Below are 18056 nucleotides of genomic sequence, written 5' to 3'. Positions count from 1 at the left end.
ACTACCAGTAACAAAATGCCAATAGATTCAATGGCTATTAAAAATGGCTGGAAAAATACATTACATTATCAACAATACTAACATCACAAATGAGGTTTAATGTGAATAAAAACCTTAAGGGATATTTTGTTACTGCTGCACTGGTCCTACAGTGATACCTTGTTTATCTTGAAAAGCTTAATCCCAGCTAGGCCTTCTTGGACTCACTGTTTCTTCTTCTCCTTGAACGAAACCACAAACCGAGTTAGATTCCCAAAATGTGGTTCAACTATGCTGTAGTTGTTGTTGGCTCTTGTATAATGCGTTTCAGGATAGTCCAATATTTGACTCTTATGTGCAGGCTTAACTTGGCAGAAAATGTTAAATAATGTTAATCATTTCTGACATTTTCATATTACCTCCTCAGCTTTGTGTCTGTGTGTGTGAGTTACTGAGCAGGAGAGGAGGGTAAAGTAAGAGTAAATACAGAAGCAGGCAGTCACCACCTCACCTGGGGGATATCCTCCATGTGGCCATGAGGGCAGGTGAGGCTGTAGTTGCCATGACTCCCGTAGAAGGTGAATGTGAGGTTTGGAGATGCTTTAGGAACTCCACAGCGAAACACAGCAGGTTCTCCCACAGCCACAGTGATGTCAGCTGCGCGTGTGCCGTAACTGAGAGCTGCAGGGTTTACTGCTGAAGTGGTGGTGGAACTGACAGGAGGGATGGCAGTGGTGGCATTTTGAGCTGGAAGAGGGATTAAGTGTGATTTAGTGTTTCAACACTGAACAAATTTACAGATAATTAAAGCATAGTTATTAGTGTAAAAAACATCAATTTCAAATGGTTAAAAATTGAGCTTATTATAAAAGAAAAATGTCAACAAAAGTCTGTTTTATAGGTCAGATTCATAATCCCTCATATACACACATACTAAAGGTGGTGGAGTTTGTGCTAAAAAAATGCTTTTTAACCCTTTACATTGTTTACTCAGAGTATTATTGAGTTCTTGTTATTATATTGTTTGTGTGCTGGCAATCAGACACTAAATGTCACCAGAGACTTTAGCATCTAATATGTGACCTCAAGCAAAGTCCCTCCACTGCCCTCATAAACAATGGAATATTCTAATAACTGGAAAACTGGGTTTACTTGGTGCATTTCTGTGGGAAGGTGGAAAGATTTATAAGAGGAACGAGGAAGTGCAATACAAAAATTCTCCATTGACTGAAGTTGCACCGAAAGTCTTCCAAAGGAAAAAACATTGACCCCGGCTGGGGTGAGAGCTTCCTGTATGCTGCAGTGTTCAGTTTTGTTTTTTAATCATTTCCTGCTATGACCTCTTTATTCATTCATAGCCAATTACAGATATTTTCATTTTGGAGATGTGTTGTTTGTAATGTGAGCATGCACTGGAAACTTTAAGCACAACATATATAAATCTTATATTATGAAATCATGGTTAGTTACCTGAGGAGGGTGTGGTGATTTGGAGAAGAGCCAGCAGCAACAAGCAGATATGAGAAACCTTCACCTTCTTCCTCAGGTTTCCTTTCTTCCTCTTCTCCATTTTTTCTCTCTTCTGTGTATCTCTTATTCCATAAGTTTTCTTTATAATCTGTTCAGGTTTGGACAAAATAACTTTTCATACAACAATATAGGATTACAACACATATAGGTTATGACTCTTTATGTCATATGTGCTCTTGTTTCAGTTTGAAGCACACAGAATGTAAGTTGTTGATGAGCAACTACTGTATAAGACAAACATAGCGCTGTCAAAGTAGCATTCACACTAACATGTTTTTTAGATACAGATAAAAAGCTGCTTCATGCGAAAAAGTTGCTACTATTTTAGGTTATACCCAACTGTGCAGAAAAAAGGCCTATATTTCATCACATTGTCAGCTGGGTGGGAATATTTGGTCTGAGTTATATATCAGACATGTTTCCAAAAAGATGTTATTAACTATTTTTCTGAGAATGCTTCTACACTTTTAACTTTCTGATTCAAACCTTTAGTGTTATGAGCTATGAATCCTGAATAATGTTCACTTTTACTGATTGTTACATTTCAAACTCGTTGGATCCAACAGCCATGTTACCAAAAGACACGAAGCACAACAATCTTGTATTTTCTCCCTCTATATGAAACAGCTTTTTATATGTTTTTGGTCCAATAATCATTCATCTTACTAATGTCACAATGCCATTTACACAGTCAACATGCTCCTGAGAAAAATGCAAGAAATAAAGAAAAAAGAATAACTAACTTGAAATGTAAAAAAAAGACACAAACCACAAAATGAACTGGGCAGGTCTGCAGGCAGCTTCCTTATTGGTGATGATTGTGCTCCTTTTTAAATAAGCTTTATGGTAGACTTACATACATCTGGACTGTCAATGTCTCCACACACATTCTGACTCTCTCTATAGCTCTCGATCTGCCTCACCTCATCCTCACTCTCTAACCAGGTGAGGAGTTAAAAACAAAAAGGCACCTGAGGGAACACGGACATCTTCCAGATTTACAAGACAGATTTCTGCAAACGAGAAACAAACAGGTTGAGCAGGCCCGGCCGGCCAGAACCAATAATAGCCACTAGGGGAATGTCAGCTTATCATGCAACACTTTTCTGTTGCCCCATTTACTTTCAAACACACACACACACACACACACACACACACACACACACACACACACACACACACACACACACACACACACTGTTATCCCTCCCTCACTTAGGCTTGCTTCTTTATGAAGGACAAGCAGGTTGGCCTGTGGCCATCGCAGTGGAAACTACTTCTGCCATCACTCCTTCAACACATACTTGCACTTGTTCTTATTTTGATAGCCTGATGCAATAGATTGCATTATGTCGTTAGTGGTTAGATATCAAGGAAGATTACATTCAGTAACAGTTGAAAGTTTCAAGAAACCACAAACTGAGTACAAAAACCTAAGATTAAATATTACAAATGCTATATTACAGGGTGTGAAAGTGTTGGACTATTTGTTGGCTGGGAGCAATCACTTTCTAGAGTCTCACTTTGGCCTCACACTTTGTTTTTAATGGATTAAAAAAATGAGACAACATATTAATTAGTGCACTTTAGAGGTGGCAGGAAAGGCCATGTTTGGGCAGAGCCAGCTGTTTCCCCCTGTTTCCAGTTTGTATGCTAAGCTAAGCTAAGCCTTGTATTGAATTGATAGACACTGAGAGTTGTTTCTTCTCATCTAACTATCAGCAAGAAAGCAAATAAGTGTCACATTTCCTTCCTTGGCCCTGTTTGTTTTTGTTCTTCTTCATTTGCCCATTCTACCTCTGTCCCTGCCTTCAGCCCCACACTCTCCTCCCTCGGTTTTGCCATTCTCCACCTGTCCACCAGATGAACTTGGAGTTTCTTGTCCTTTCTTGGATTTCAATTATTAAAGCCCCTTTTTCATTCAGCCTGTCTGCCTTTGTGTTTGCAATTGGGTCTTGTTTGCCCTGCTACTTCGTACCCACACCCTTAACAAATAAGTGTATTTTCCAAAAAGTCAAACTGTTCCTTTAAAGCTACTTTGAGTGCCAGGTAGACTGACTTAGTAAAGCAAAGACTTACACACAAGTCTGCAGGATGTTGACCGTTATCTTTTTACCTTTCATTTTGATGGAGGAAGAAGAAAGGTGAAGAAAACTGAGAAAAAAAGCAATGATGCATTGCGAAAAGTGCAGAGTTGATGAATAGATTAAGTGTTGACCGCAAGTTCCCAGTTTCACAACATTTTTTTCTTTTCCTTTTTTTTTTTTAACAGCAAAGACACAAAACAAAAAATAAATACAGCTCTTATCCTGTGTGTCTGAGTTAATCCTGCATCTGAGTTTCTTGGTATGGGCCTAGCTATGCCAAATATGTCAATTTATCTCTTTTTTTCCCTCTTATAAAACACATGTTCGATGACTCTGGCTTGCTGTAGTACATAAATGTATCCAATCAAATGTGATTTGTGGAGAGCAGCAGACCGTAATATATAAAAACTCTTAACTTTTTACAGCTTTGTGTCAGATCTATGTGGATATCACTTGTAATAAACATTCTTTTCATTTGAAGAGGGGCATGATTCTGGTCTAATTTATTCATTTTGCTGCCATACTCCACCTCCTGGTCCAAAAAAAAATTGCCTTCAAGAATTTGCAAAGCAGTAAGTCAGCAATGTGCTCCTGGATACTTAGCGTGTACTGCATCACCTGTCATGTGTTGTGTAGTGACTTGTTTCCCCTCATATCACAAGTACTTTGCATATCTGTGTGTGTTAAGACTTTTTTCTAAAACTTTCCAACTCTCTGAGTGCCTGACTTTGCTGAGAGGAAGCTGGGAAGCGGGGGGGGCACCCTCACACTTCTGCTTTTCAGTTCAGAAGAAAGGCGGCTTCCTTTAGTTGGTGATTATTATCAGATTAACCTTTATAAGTAATGTGTCTATAGTTTTACACTAATCTCAGTGCTCTGCTGTCTGTAGACTGAATAGTAATGAGCTGTGTCCGGTGTCATCATGTTATAGGTTGATTTTAATAATGATGGAAAGTTGGATTCTGATTAGTCTGCTTGTAATTCCAGGTAAGGAAAGACATTTTTTCTTAATAATGTTACTTTAATGAAACCATATGTGGATGAATGTGCAGGGTGGTTTGGTTAGCCGGCAAGCTGCCCCGGATATAGAGTTTCAGTACTGTACAGTGTAGTTTCTGTGTTTACTTTCATTCTGACTCAGAAGCAAACTTTTGAAGCCAATCATGTAAAAATCATATTTATCTGGAAAGATGTAGGGCTCAGCAGCTTGCATCGATGTTCATCGATCATGTGTGATAAAGGTCTTTTTGTGAATCGCCCCAGTCTTTGTAACAGAGCTGGAGAGGGCAAAATTAGGAAGATTCATTGAGCCACAATGGCCACATTTATGGGAAATACATGAGGTTGAAATAAACTGCAATTTTCCTTCAAGTCTTCAAGTGTAGTGAAGTCAGGACATTTGGATACAGCCTCTGAATGGAGGAGCTCATTGTGACCTGCAGGCAGCACTCAGGGTTGAAAACTCCTTTGTTTCAGCAATTTTTAAAAAATCACATTTTAATGTAGAGGTGGGAATGTCCAATAATGATATTATTCTAAATCTAAAGAAAATAAAGTTGGGTAGGCCTTTAAGGGAATAATAGTCAGATGTCTTTTTTGTTAAAGCTGCAAATACAAAATTATCTAACTGTTACAAAGTGGCTATAAGTAAAATTTTCAATTAACAATGGATCACATGACTTCTTGTATGTGATAGTGAGGATTACCCTAGTCTATGGAGCATTTTAGCATCTTTCAGCTCATTGTTTTGGTTTTATGGCTTGCAACTTAATCATTTTGTTCACCCCCACTGCTCTCATATACTTTTAGACCTCCCCTCTCCAACTTCTGAAAACAAACATTTGGCCTCTAATTATTTTAAATCACATCCTAAAGTTATTGCTGTTTATTTCAATATCCTAGAAGAAGTTTTTTTTTTTTAAAAATTCTGCATGTAAATCAATAAAACTAATAAAACACATCTGTCTGCAGGAACTGTAAGTGCTTGGTCAGTGACTTTTGAAACCCGAACTCCATGTGTTTTGAAAGGATCATCAGTGGAGTTCAGGTGCTCATACAACTACACAGTTGGGGAAACTGTTAGAAAGACTGCGTGGTCCAAGGGGGGATTCAAAAATGGCACATGGAAACGGACTGAGCTCTCAAACCTTACTTCATATGAAGGTCGTGTTCAATATCTTGGTGACCAGCTGCATGACTGTAGCCTTGCAATTCATGACCTGCAGGATAATGACACTGGATATTACTACTTCAGGTTTGATACGGACACATATGGATGGCGAAGTAGGCAATCAGTGTATCTGTCTATCACAGGTAAAATTCTCCCACATTGAGTGTTACTCTGCTGAATTCAAATTTGGGTATTTTCAGCTGTTCTGAATATTATACTCTTTGTTTCTTGAACTGATTGATGCCCAGAGCTGAGTGCCAGAGTGACCCCAAACACTGTGAGAGCCGGAGACAATGTGACTCTTGAATGTGGGACATCCTGCCAACTTCCCACCACAGTCTGGTTCAAAGATGGACATCCAGTAGCCAAACCAGAGTTCCAGGCCCAGGCAGAGGACTCTGGGAAATATTCATGTGCTGTCAAAGGACAGGAGTCTGTGCAATCAGACCCTGTGGCTCTGGATGTTCAGAGTAAGTAGAGTAAATAAGTTGACTATGAACAATGAATTTTGCAAGCTGTACTTAAAAATGATACTTTAATGGTTGCATTTGGATTTGGAGTTTGATTGAAACACATTTTCTTACTGAGGCTTAAAAATTAGATAAAGTAAAAACAAAATATATTTTTGACTTGCTTTGGCTGAAATGGTCGGATCATCAATGTACTACTTTCAGTAAGTATGAAAGTAAGTATGAAATCTTGTACAATCCTACCTATCGTTTGATGCCACTGACCTACAGGTGGCTCTAATGTGCAGTGTAACGCAGCACTACACTAGAGAACGCAGAAAGAAGAAGACTGTAAGCTAGAAAACATGGAAGTAAACAATGCAGGATTTAAAATACATTAAAAAATAGTTTTGCAAATGTTTTATGAAGAAGGAAATTAATTCAATACCTTTGTTAGATCACACAATGAGTTTTGGTGAATAACTGTTGTTTGGTTATAAAACTCTACAGGGCACCTTTAAAGTTTATTCCAGGGCCCTGTGACATCACTGTTGGGTGTTACAAGTTCAACAGATTTGAAACAACCAAACAAATTTCAACCAAAAAGGGTTTTGGCAGATGTTAAGTTACTTGTGCAAAAAATGCAGGCCATAAGTGACTTTATATTAACTGTACTGGTGTCGTGTTTTTTATACAGGTCCTCCGTTGAATGTTTCTGTTGAGGTGAGTCATTCTGGACAGGTGTCACTAGGCAGCAGTGTGAATCTGACATGCAGCAGTGCATCTAACCCAGCAGCAGACAGCTACACCTGGTACAAGAGGACAGATTCTTCCAGCTCGCAGCTGCTCCAGGTGGGCACAGGACAGGTGCTTTCTCTTCCCTCTTTGGAGGCGTCCCAAACTGGACTCTATCTCTGCCAGGCCAGGAACCGCCTGGGGAAGAACAACTCAACTGAAGTGCTGCTGACACTACACTCACCAAACAGTAAGTATGCAGGCTGCGAGATTATTGATACACAAAGCAGTTATGATCTATTCAAGTATTGTATTTATTAATTATTATTAACCTACCCACAAGATAATAATTAATCCAACATAATTTTCATTATTTTTTTAAAATAAGGGTCACACAATACTTGACCCTGATTGGTTGATTATTCCTTCTCACTTAACCCTCCCATTGTGTTCAGGTCAAATTTGACCCATTTTCAAGTTTCGATGTGTGAAACATTTAATTCTTTTTGATCAAAACAAGGCTTCATTTTATCCTCTGCGATGGCCTACTGAATACAATAAAATACATTTTGATCATTTTTATTGTTTCTTTAATGCCTATAAGAAAAAAGTTATGTCTGTTGTGTTATGGGTCAAATTTGACCCGGTAGTAATTAGGGGTTGTTTATACAGAGAAATACATAGCAAATGTTGACAAACCATCATGATTAACAAAAATGACAACAAATCAAAAATAATAATGATGAAATCCTATAAAAATAGATAAATATATAAAAACTAGTGGTACGCAGCAAATATGGATCCCACGCACACACACCCCACTCTTTCCTATTTGCCTTTCTGTTCATCATAAGCAATAAAATAGATCAATTGTTCCCATTTTAAACTAAAAACAATTTGTGCATTGTAAGTTAAATGTGGTCTAAGGTACATAAAATATCAAAGTAAGTATATATATATTTAGTTATGGATGAATAATTTTTTTCAGTGCTTGTTAATGAATTCAATCACGGGTCAAATTTGACCCACGAACACTAAAGGTGTAAACCCTTTTTGAAACACATTAGGAGGGTTAAGGTAAAGTTGCTAAGCAGAAGTTTTCCAATGGGGTTTGCAAGTTCAAACATTGAAAACTAGCTAGATTGGAAGGATTTTTATAATGTTAAGTTAAAATTAAAATTTTATTCATCACATATGTAACCATGCAGTCCAATAGTCTCTGTTGAAATGGACTGATTCTATAAAATAGGACTAAATGTTTATGATGTCTTCAATATTTCTAACCATATATGTTTGTTAAAAGAGGAAAATTTGAAATTCTGTTGTGGGTCTGAAGTTTATTTCCTCACACTTTTTCTCTCTCTACTAATAGTTCACCATCTCATCCTCCTTGTTGGTATTGGAGTCAAATCTGTTATTGTGCTGTTGCTTCCACTGGTCATTGTATGGGCTTGGTAAGTTGGTTATATACAGATTCACTTTGTATCAGTTAGTCATGGTTAATTTTATTATGAGTGTCATGAATGTTGATGAGTTCAGTGAACAATCTTGTCTTATTTCATGTAAAGGAGGCGTAAATGTAAGTCTGCTGTGGACAAAGAGGTGAGGAGGACGACCCAGGCCTGTTTAAATTACCTCATTACAGTTTATTTAATTAAAAAATGTCTCTTATTGTGTCTTTACGTTTCAGGACGACAGCCCCGATTATGAAAACATCAGCAACATCTCGGTCGGTCAAAAAAACAGGGCTACACAGAAAGAAATGCCTGTTTAAAGAAACCAGAGACGCATGATGACATTTCATGATTACACTATGACTTGGTACATTGGCACAGGAATGTCTTTGATTTGTATTTATGTTGGAGGCTGGAGTTACAGTTGAACAACAAGTTTGCCTGCTTGAGAAATGTAGCTACACTTCTCCCTCACTCCTCCACCTGACAGTGTAAATGCACAGTCCTTCTCAAGGCTCTCTGTAATGCTGAAGACAGAAGGATTAAGGACGGTATTATGTTATCAAGAGAACTGTAGCCTATGGCTGTTTTCTATTTCATCAGTCAAACACAGTTTTTCAAGTGTTACTGAGTTAAGCTTGTTTTGGGTATTGCCCCATTTGCTATTGCTGTAGCAATGGTCATAGTAGTAGTTACATAGTAGTAATAATGATATTATTATCATCAGTAATAGCTGTGCTTGAGTGAATATGCTTTGTATATTTAAGTCTAGATGCTTTTTTCAGAAAGGACCTTTACATGCATGTTTTAAGCCAATATTTAATATTCATGCTCATATGATATACTGCTGCTGTGACCAGCCTCATTATGGTCAAAACAGGATATGCTGCCCCCTTGAGTTTAAAATACACATGTACATTTTCTTTTGGTAAACTTGTAATATTGTAATGTTCAGTCTACCAACTTATTAATATTATTATTTTTTTTTAAACCTTAATGTTACCCATGTTTTTGAAGTTAAGATTTTGCTTTTATATTGTTTTCTGAATTACTGAGCAGTATTTTAACTGTAACAGAAAAAGCAGAGTTTATAGTTTTCACTTCACACAATTAACTGGTGAAAATAGATCAACATGTGCCTCATACAGATAGAGATGCCAGAATTTAGAATCATGTAATAGGAGTTAATAAACCAGTGATCACTATTCAATAATAGTATTATGTACCAGTAGTAACACCTGTTAACACATCTCACACCTGGCTGCTTAAAATGTTTTGCTGTGCAATAAACTCTTTACTTTGTTTCAAAGGAAAGTTTTCTTTTTAAAAGTTAAGTGTTGGAAAAATGGGACTGGAAAGAACAAAAAGCTTTTCATTCACTCTGAGATATTACACATTTTGTAATATACATATATACTGTACAGAAAATGTGAAGCTCTGTATATATGATGGAAGATGACATAAGTGACATTACAATATATGCACCATTGCTTTCATTAAAAACATTAGTTAAATGTTCAAAATGTAAATACAACTGATCACAGCAGCTTGAACTGATGTACACAGATGTGAAACTGCCTCTTTAAACAGCTGGGAAATATAGCACTGTACTTCCTCTGTTGCTTAATTATCATTTAAAAATAGAATATGTTTCCACAGTTATTCACACTTTAAACCATCAGACAAATGCAAAACTCTAAAAATAGACTCTCAAGATGAAAAGTTGATACCCAAGTACATTTTGTAAATGTGTGTCCTGTTGTTAAAGAGTCACTGTCCTCCTGGTTTTCATCCTCCTCCGGTTCTCCTCAGGGCTCTGGTCAGTATCTGTTGGTGCCTTATCATGCTGAAGAGTTTACTGAAAACCACACAAACGTGACCTAGTCCTGACTGCCTACAGCATTTAATTAGATCATTATGACTGTATTTTCCATCATTTTCATGCTCATCATCATCAGCACCACCAACAGGCTTCCAGTTACAGCTTCTTCAGTGTTCTGGACATTGTAGTACTTGGTGCACTCTGTGCCACATTATGTTATTGGAAACAGTAAAAGTATCAGTTCTAACTATAACTGTGGATGTGGTTTTGAAATGTGATGAACTTTAGACGTTGTATTCAAATTCACATCTGTTACTGCAACCAACTAGAGCATAAAGAAAAACAGGTATACAAATGGTAACAAAAGAAGTGTCTATTCTCTCAGTCATAATAAATATGTTTTTCTTGAAGATTGCTTGGTTAATTCCTGGCAGCAGCATTTAGCTCATCCTACAGCACAATTGCATTTAAACAAGTTATCAGATAGTTCAGCACCAACAGAGTAAAGATGGTCCAACAAGTCTGTCTTTCTTTTCCATTCTGCTGATTTTAAAAGTAAGCAGTTAGTCAGGTGAGTTCATCGATGTTCAGCTCAGGGCCTTGAAATACGGGAAATAAACTTTCCAGTGTTGCATGCATGAACAGTAAGGTCTGTCACATGAGCTTGAGGTTTCCACAATCTGTGTGAATTTGTGTCAACAGTGACTTTTGGAAGTTGTTCTTCCTCTGTGTACATAATTTCATCAAGGGCTCATAACCACTAAAGAGTGACAGAAGTTATTGAAGAGAAAGAGCAAGGTTACTGAGTCAACTCATCTAGAGTTACTTAAATATAATAAAAAGTCTCTAATGCTTTTAGTGGTTGTAAGGTGTTGTGGATAAGACTTTGTACAGAATAGGTCCTGCTGGATCTTTAAGGTTCTGTAGCAGTTGTCTCAGTGAGGACATATGACCGGTGTGTGGATGACTTCCGTCTCCTGAAAGGAACAAACAAATTATTGAATTAAAACATTTACTTTTAATTTTATAAGAATCTGAAATATAGTTCATAAATTATTTCATAATTTATCATTTGATTTAGATACTACTTGAGGTTTTAAAAGGTTTATTTCACACCTTCTGCTCAGGAACTCCCTGTTGGATGTACTGTATGTTAGAAGAGGGAAATATTGTAATTACTGCTAATTCTATGTTGTGTGTGTTTTTCCAGGCATATCCAGCAATATGTATAGAAACCCGTTATTATTGCTGATGATAATAGTTGTCACTGACTGTCATGTATGCAAAACTGAAAGTAACCCAGACATTGATGACCTTTTAGCTAAAATTCACACTTAAGTTGGTATCATCTCAACCTTTAGTGACTTATTTTAGGTATGTAGTTGTTATTTGATTGCTGACATCTTCACTGGGTTATTGAAAAAGTCCAAGCAGCAATCAATGCATGCATATTGTTATGAATGAAGCATCAGGTGGTTTAAGATGTACAGATCACTTCTTGCTAGGCTGTATGTCACACTGGATTTTATTTACTACACACTTATGATGTTTATTACATGTACTAAAGCGAATGCTTTTAGGTCAAATTGTACTGTACAAACCTTGAGGATTTCTGATGATGAAAGATAATAAATATAACTGCAGATAAAAAACATAATAACACAGTCTGGTTGGAAGAGAAGCAAAGAACTCACCTTGACATGATAAAGGCAACTACAATTAAAATAGCCAGTAGGACACCGACGGTCACTACAATAACAACCGTTCTGCCTCCTGAAGTCTCTGATGGGGTTGTTGCTGCAGTGAACAGAACAGTGGTGAGATCCAGAGCTAACTACAGGTCACACAGTCTTAAGCAGTACTTTTCAATAATAGTTTTTGGACAAAGAACATCCTGGGGCTGAGTATGTACAACTGAAAAGCATTTATGAATGTTGGATTGGACTTTGTGTCAATGCAGCTTGCAGGTGTGGACCGGGTTCATTTGTTTGCAGTCTTTTCCTTAGAAAATAATGTAATGCAACAAAGAGGGAGTTGATGTGTGTTTACTTATATTTCTTATATGATATTTTGCCTATTTTGTGTTTCCTCTGAATGACACATAAAGTAGGCAACAATTTGAACCAAATTGAGTGTATACAAATCCTTGTACACACTCAGAATCATAGCTAGAGTTTGGGATCATGTGCTGCAGGATTGTGGTGCAGACATGAATGTCGGTGAAACCTGCAAGATGCAGATGATATGAATCTTCATAAGCCTACCTCCTGAATCTCTGAGGCTTACAACGTAAGTCTGTGATCCGTGTCTGTTGCGTGCCACACAGCAGTGCTGCCTGTATCCATCAGTAGTGACGTTTACACTGCTGAGTGTTTGGCCTCTTCCTGTGTCAGCTAGGGTTTGTCTTCCCTGATGAAAGCTTTTGTCTGCTGTAGGGAGGCACGCTGCACCCTGGTACCATGTGTATGTGCGGACAAGAGGGTTAGCATCACTGCTGCAGGTCAGGGTCACAGGAAGACCCTCTTTCAGCTCTCCAGCAGTAAGGACTGAGACAACTGTGTCTCGAGGAGGGTCTAGACAAGAAAGAGGTCAAAGGTCATCTACCTCTGGCTTTCAAGTGTAAGTCATATTTGACTTTGTACATACACTGACTTCTTTCAAACACATTTTCAAACTGTACGGGGAAGTTTCTTCATCCACCCAAACAACTCTCAAGAAATTCTCTGTTGAAATTCTGCCCGCAGCGTGTTGCTACACAGAAAAAACTTCGCTTTTTTGAGTTTCATGTATGACAGAACAAATTGATAGGTGAACAAATTATTGTATGGACGAATGAATACATTACTTTGCAGATGGCTATGATCTAAAAGGGAGGTTTTGTAAGATTAGAAAATAAAGCAGTTGTAATCTTGAAGATGATGTCGTATGTCTTGGAGACAGCTTAAATCTGGCTCAATCATCACTTACATTGTACATCGATGTCCAGCATTGTTGACTTCTGTACTTTGTCTCCGGTCTGTATCTGGCAGTAGTAGCTGCCAGAGTCAGCAGACGTAACTTCACTCATTTTCCATGTCTGTCCAGTATATCTAAGGTCGGTGCTTGTGTTCTTGTACCATGTGAAATGGGTGTCTGGACCGGCCGCAGGGCTGCAGCAGCCCAGACGTAAGTCTACACCCTCAGTGATGTCACTGGAACGACTCGCTAACGCTGTTACTGTGCTGGAGGAGTCTGGAGAAAACAATGATTAGGAGATAAGGGAAGTAGAGTCAGTTGATAGTAGATGCACAGGTAATGTAAGTGTAAGTAACCTGATACTTATAATACACTGGCTACACATTACGTAGAAGTACTGAGTCATAGTATAGTGATTTAGACTTCTAGTGTAGTAGTCCTACAGAGAAACAATTCAACACTGTCAAGAGTTCAGAAAAGTGAATGCATTTCCTCTCCAAATCTAAATACATAGGAGGTTAGATTACTACTTAATATATTTGAGTACATTTCATCATCAGCAAAAACAACCTGTTTGACTAAAAATACTGACATGCAGAACTTTGCTTACTTGTAAATGATCTTTCTGCACGAATGTCTCCAGATGTTTAATATTTTGTGGGCTGAAAACACCAACTGTATTTCACTGTCCCCGGATAATTTTGAAAGTTTTTTGTTGATTTCAATATTTTTCAATGTTTCATTTATTCAACGTACATGTACAGTTGTGCAGTATGTCCCAGACTTACTCTACATGATGGTCTATCAGTTATTTTCTATCCCACAAGGAATAAATTCAAGTGGAAAAAAATGTTAAATAGTTTTATTTATAAATTTCTGTGTTTCTCTTGTATATTTTTTTAAATAGTGAAATTGAAGGACACTGGATATAAAAATCTTAGTGCCCACCTTTTAAAAACCCACTATGTGTAACTTATCAAAACAAAGATGCCCTTCAGTTCCCCATATTCTCAGAAAACAATACTGACCCCTGTGTCCTCACTTCTGGCTACAACCCTGTCTCATGTTTTTGTAAATTTTGCAGAGTCCCAGCCAGCCTCTGTATGGCAGCACTAAACCTGTCATACCAGTGATAACAAGACATCTAGTTGGACATAAAATAGTACATTTTGTCCCCCAGGGAAATCACAAGTCTCTTGTTTCATGCATTTTTGCAGGAATGGTTCAAAAATATTTTTTAATTTTGTTTAGCCCTCAACTAATTGACGTTTTAATCAATCAGCAGGTCTAAATAGCTAAACTAAACTCTTCATGGCCTAACCACAATATCATATTTAAACCTACAGCCTCTTTGCATTTATTGCTCAATGAAATCTCAAGAATATTCTAAGTGATACAAATTTAAGTGGATGATTGCTCTCGACCTGTGCAGTTGTTGTCATGAAGAATGTGTGTCATGACAATTTGTACACAACTCTGGGTTGAAAACATTTCTGCTAAATACAAATACACAGCTGTGTGATAATTCATTTCTATTATACTGTACTTTACCCTTTTGGTTGTTTTGTTAGTCTTACATGTTACCAGTATGGCAACATTGCGAAAAACAAGAGAACAACAAGATGTGATTTCACACATGTTTCTCAATAATTATGTAAGAACATCTTTGTGATGGAACAACACCTCCACTTCCCATTTCCAACCACTTCACTCCTCACACACACAGAATGAGTCTTCCAGCTTGTTTTTCAACAGGCTGTAATCCCATGAATTGATCTAAATCCTCTTTTTCTCAGTTCAGCAGAGACAATTATCAGTTTGTCCTTACATGTTTGCTTGTGAGTGATTTGGATACGAACACCAATTTAGGTAAAAATGAAACTGGTTCTTGACTTTAAGCACCTGATTATTATATCAGGATGTGATTATTATTATTTATGTTCAGTCAGTGGTCAGTTTCACTTCTACTTCTCATAAATAGCACAAACGGAGGGTTACATAGAGGAAGTGGTTAATCCTTCATACGAAGTGCTAAAACATCAACACTTTTTATAAGTGCTGAAGTTAACAACAAGTACTACAAACAGATTGACCAAAAGACAGTGCACTAATGAATGATACACAAAGACAAACAAGAACAGTCACGACATACTGTAGAGGAAGGACAAATAAGAAGACTTCTTCTGTCTTCTCTGGTTTGTCAGTGCAAACTGATTTGAGACTGAGAGTCTTTTATATAAGACATTAAAATGATGGTGAAGTAATTGGTGGATATCAAGGCACAATTCATAAAAACCAGCTCCCTACTGCAATCATTCTTCAACATTTAATTACTCTTCAGATTAGTGAAGACTCCCACCCATATGACAAGATACAACATTATTGTTGGCCCTTTAAAGACATCTTCCTCTTTTCTATTTCATTCTGTATCATCTTAGTGTTATTGCTGTGCTTACCATTGCCATTTTAAAACAGTGATGTTTTGTGTGGTCAAAAACTGCTGAAGTCTTAAAACTTTAAGATTTGTGGTCTGTCATGCTTGTTACATTTTCACTATGATGTGATGATATGATGTGGAACTACGGTGCAGCAGGACTGAAACTTGCTGGATGTTTGACATGTTTTGTATTTGCACTTAGTTTTATTACTGAACTCATTTAGCAGTTTAAAACTTAACATTTCTATTTTCTCAAGTACTTCAACTCAATAATTATGAATTATGAGAATGATAACTGTGATGGTAATGCTTCTTTTATTGGGGATAATGATGATAATAATGATGATATTGATTGTAGTGGTGTTGATTGTCATTATGATCAGTTGTGGTAGTATTAATAATAGTAAGTAAGTAATGATTATATCCCAACCTGCCACCAGGAGCTGTATGCCGCTCTGCTCTGGCATCTTCTGTGTTGGATGGTTGGTGATGAGGTAAAACACGTAGGTTCCACTGTCCGACTGTCTCAGATCAGAAATCCTTAGAGAACAGTTCTTTGTTCCTGGTTCCAGGTACTGCACCCTGCTCTGGTAAGATGGATCTGGGAAGATACCATCACTGTGGAACACATATCTGACACGGACAGACAGACACACTTAGATATGTTGTTATGTTTGTCTCAACTCTGTGCTGAGAGTCCTTTGTTATAATCAGCAGGTCTGGTCTTGTGTATGTTTCTGTGTGTTTTAAACAATACCTTGGTGTGATACAGCGGCTCTCTTCGAGACACCACATCACAGACGAAACTTTGTACTGTTGTCCTTCTTCAGCTCCTCCACTCTCGAGCCTATTTGCCTAATAGAGGTAATGAAGTATCATAAAATATCAGTTCCTATGTTCATAGTAACCCAAGATCTTGATGCAAGCATAAAATAGTTACTTTAATTCAGTTACTCCTCATCAACATCCAACAGCTGCATGTTTCCATTCATTCTGATCACAGATTTTAGACTTTGCAGAAAAAGTCTGCTGGTTAGAGACAAGCTGCAGGATATACTGCAAGCGCTAACAATGCCTTCTTTATTGAATTACCTCAGTAGAGAGCTGTCCCTCTCCTCTGGGGTAGTCATAGGAACAAGGGAGAACCACAGAGGAGCCAATCACAGCACAGATAGGTCCAGAAGGGAGATTAACTGACCAATCACTTGCAAGAATACCTGAAGGGCAGAGGACGTGTGTTTATAATAATGGACAATTATTACATTATAACAATTTAATTAGAGTAAAATAAGAAAAAAATCTAAGTTGTACTGAGGAAATGCATTTAAAACTTTGTTTTAAAAAATATTAAGTAACAATAATTAAAAAAAATTATAATTCTGTGATATTATAGTTATTTCAAAATTATGCTCTACATGTTACAGCTTATTTGGACATTACACTTTCTTTTTTTTTCTCAAGAGTGAGAAAGTTACAACTCAACAGATGTATTCATAATGATCAGGCCCTTTATGGTGCAAAGCAAACACACAAACATGTTTCATAGTAAGTCAAAGTGTCTGATATTAAAATGTTTGTTGCAGGCAGCTCCTTATGAAGCCCAACTGTTGACCCAGAAATTGCAAAGATTTTTATGCCAACTGCAACATCGCATGACAGTCATTGAAGAGTGTGTACATCTGTGTACATCTGCCAGTATCTGATCTGATCAGTTTATCAGATTCAGAATACTGTATGTTTTTCCATACAGTGCACATATCATCATGAAGGCAGCAGGTAGCCTACTGTACCTTCATACAGGATCTTACCTTTCAGGGAGAGTGTGAGCAGCAGCCAGCAGCTCTGTGCCATGTCTCCACCCATCTCCTGTTTGTTTGGTCTTCCTCTCTCACCTCCTGTTCACCTTTGGCTTCACCTTTTTCTCTCCTCACCCTGGATGCTCCTGTCTACCAGAGCTGCCCTCAGTGACTTGTGTGCTTCTCTTTCTCCAGATTTATAGGTCAGATTGTCCAACTTCCCTTTTTCTGCCAATAAGGAACTGAAGGTGATGACTAGGCTTTCATGTCAGCAAAGGGGACTTACAACACACACACGCAAACACACATATATATAGTAGATATTTGTTTGTATAAGCTGTGTGTTTATATGTGTGTATGTGTGGTACAGTATGTGTGTGTGCTGACTCCAATATGACGATCAATCTGAGCACATTACACTTTCTGACAGCATACTGTCCGCACCAATACATTAACTGACATCATTAAATCAATTTCATTCCCCTTCAGGATACAGTTACATGCCTGTAGGACAGTGTGTTCACCTGTGGCAGGTGTGCAGGGTCAGACAGTCCTGTGAGTGCTCTCGTGTCCCGTCTGTCCAATCAGAGACGTAACTCGACGTCAGCCGTGCCCCTCTCTTCTGCGCAGCAGACCGCTTAC

The 18056-nt window shown here is 37.7% G+C and overlaps 2 protein-coding genes across 3 annotated transcripts; one reads left to right on the top strand and one right to left on the bottom strand.

Annotated features, from left to right (window-relative positions):
• Positions 1-4412: 4412 nt before the first annotated feature.
• LOC121906183 (hemicentin-2-like) lies at positions 4413-8736 on the top strand. The gene is made up of 7 exons (XM_042424898.1): positions 4413-4583; positions 5568-5909; positions 6015-6236; positions 6913-7200; positions 8323-8404; positions 8519-8552; positions 8641-8736. The coding sequence occupies exons 1-7, from the start codon at positions 4541-4543 to the stop codon at positions 8722-8724; spliced, it is 1095 nt and encodes a 364-aa protein (XP_042280832.1). The 5' UTR covers positions 4413-4540; the 3' UTR covers positions 8725-8736.
• Positions 8737-11116: 2380 nt separating this feature from the next.
• On the bottom strand, positions 11117-18021 carry LOC121906181 (sialoadhesin-like). Of its 2 annotated transcripts, XM_042424896.1 has the most exons (10): positions 17939-18021; positions 17427-17642; positions 16711-16835; positions 16376-16473; positions 16049-16251; positions 13194-13457; positions 12491-12799; positions 11921-12023; positions 11343-11372; positions 11138-11203 (listed from the first exon to the last, which is right to left on the bottom strand). In XM_042424896.1, exons 2-10 carry the CDS (start codon positions 17479-17481, stop codon positions 11140-11142), a joined length of 1251 nt encoding a protein of 416 aa, XP_042280830.1. In that variant the 5' UTR covers positions 17482-17642; positions 17939-18021; the 3' UTR covers positions 11138-11139. The 2 variants fall into 2 exon arrangements, with proteins under 2 accessions (XP_042280831.1, XP_042280830.1); XM_042424897.1 differs by lacking the exon at positions 11343-11372 and having other exon boundaries at positions 11117-11203.
• Positions 18022-18056: the final 35 nt, after the last annotated feature.

Source organism: Thunnus maccoyii, chromosome 10 (genome assembly GCF_910596095.1).
Source record: "Thunnus maccoyii chromosome 10, fThuMac1.1, whole genome shotgun sequence".
NCBI lineage: Eukaryota > Metazoa > Chordata > Actinopteri > Scombriformes > Scombridae > Thunnus > Thunnus maccoyii.
This window is presented reverse-complemented; position numbering and strand designations above follow the sequence as displayed.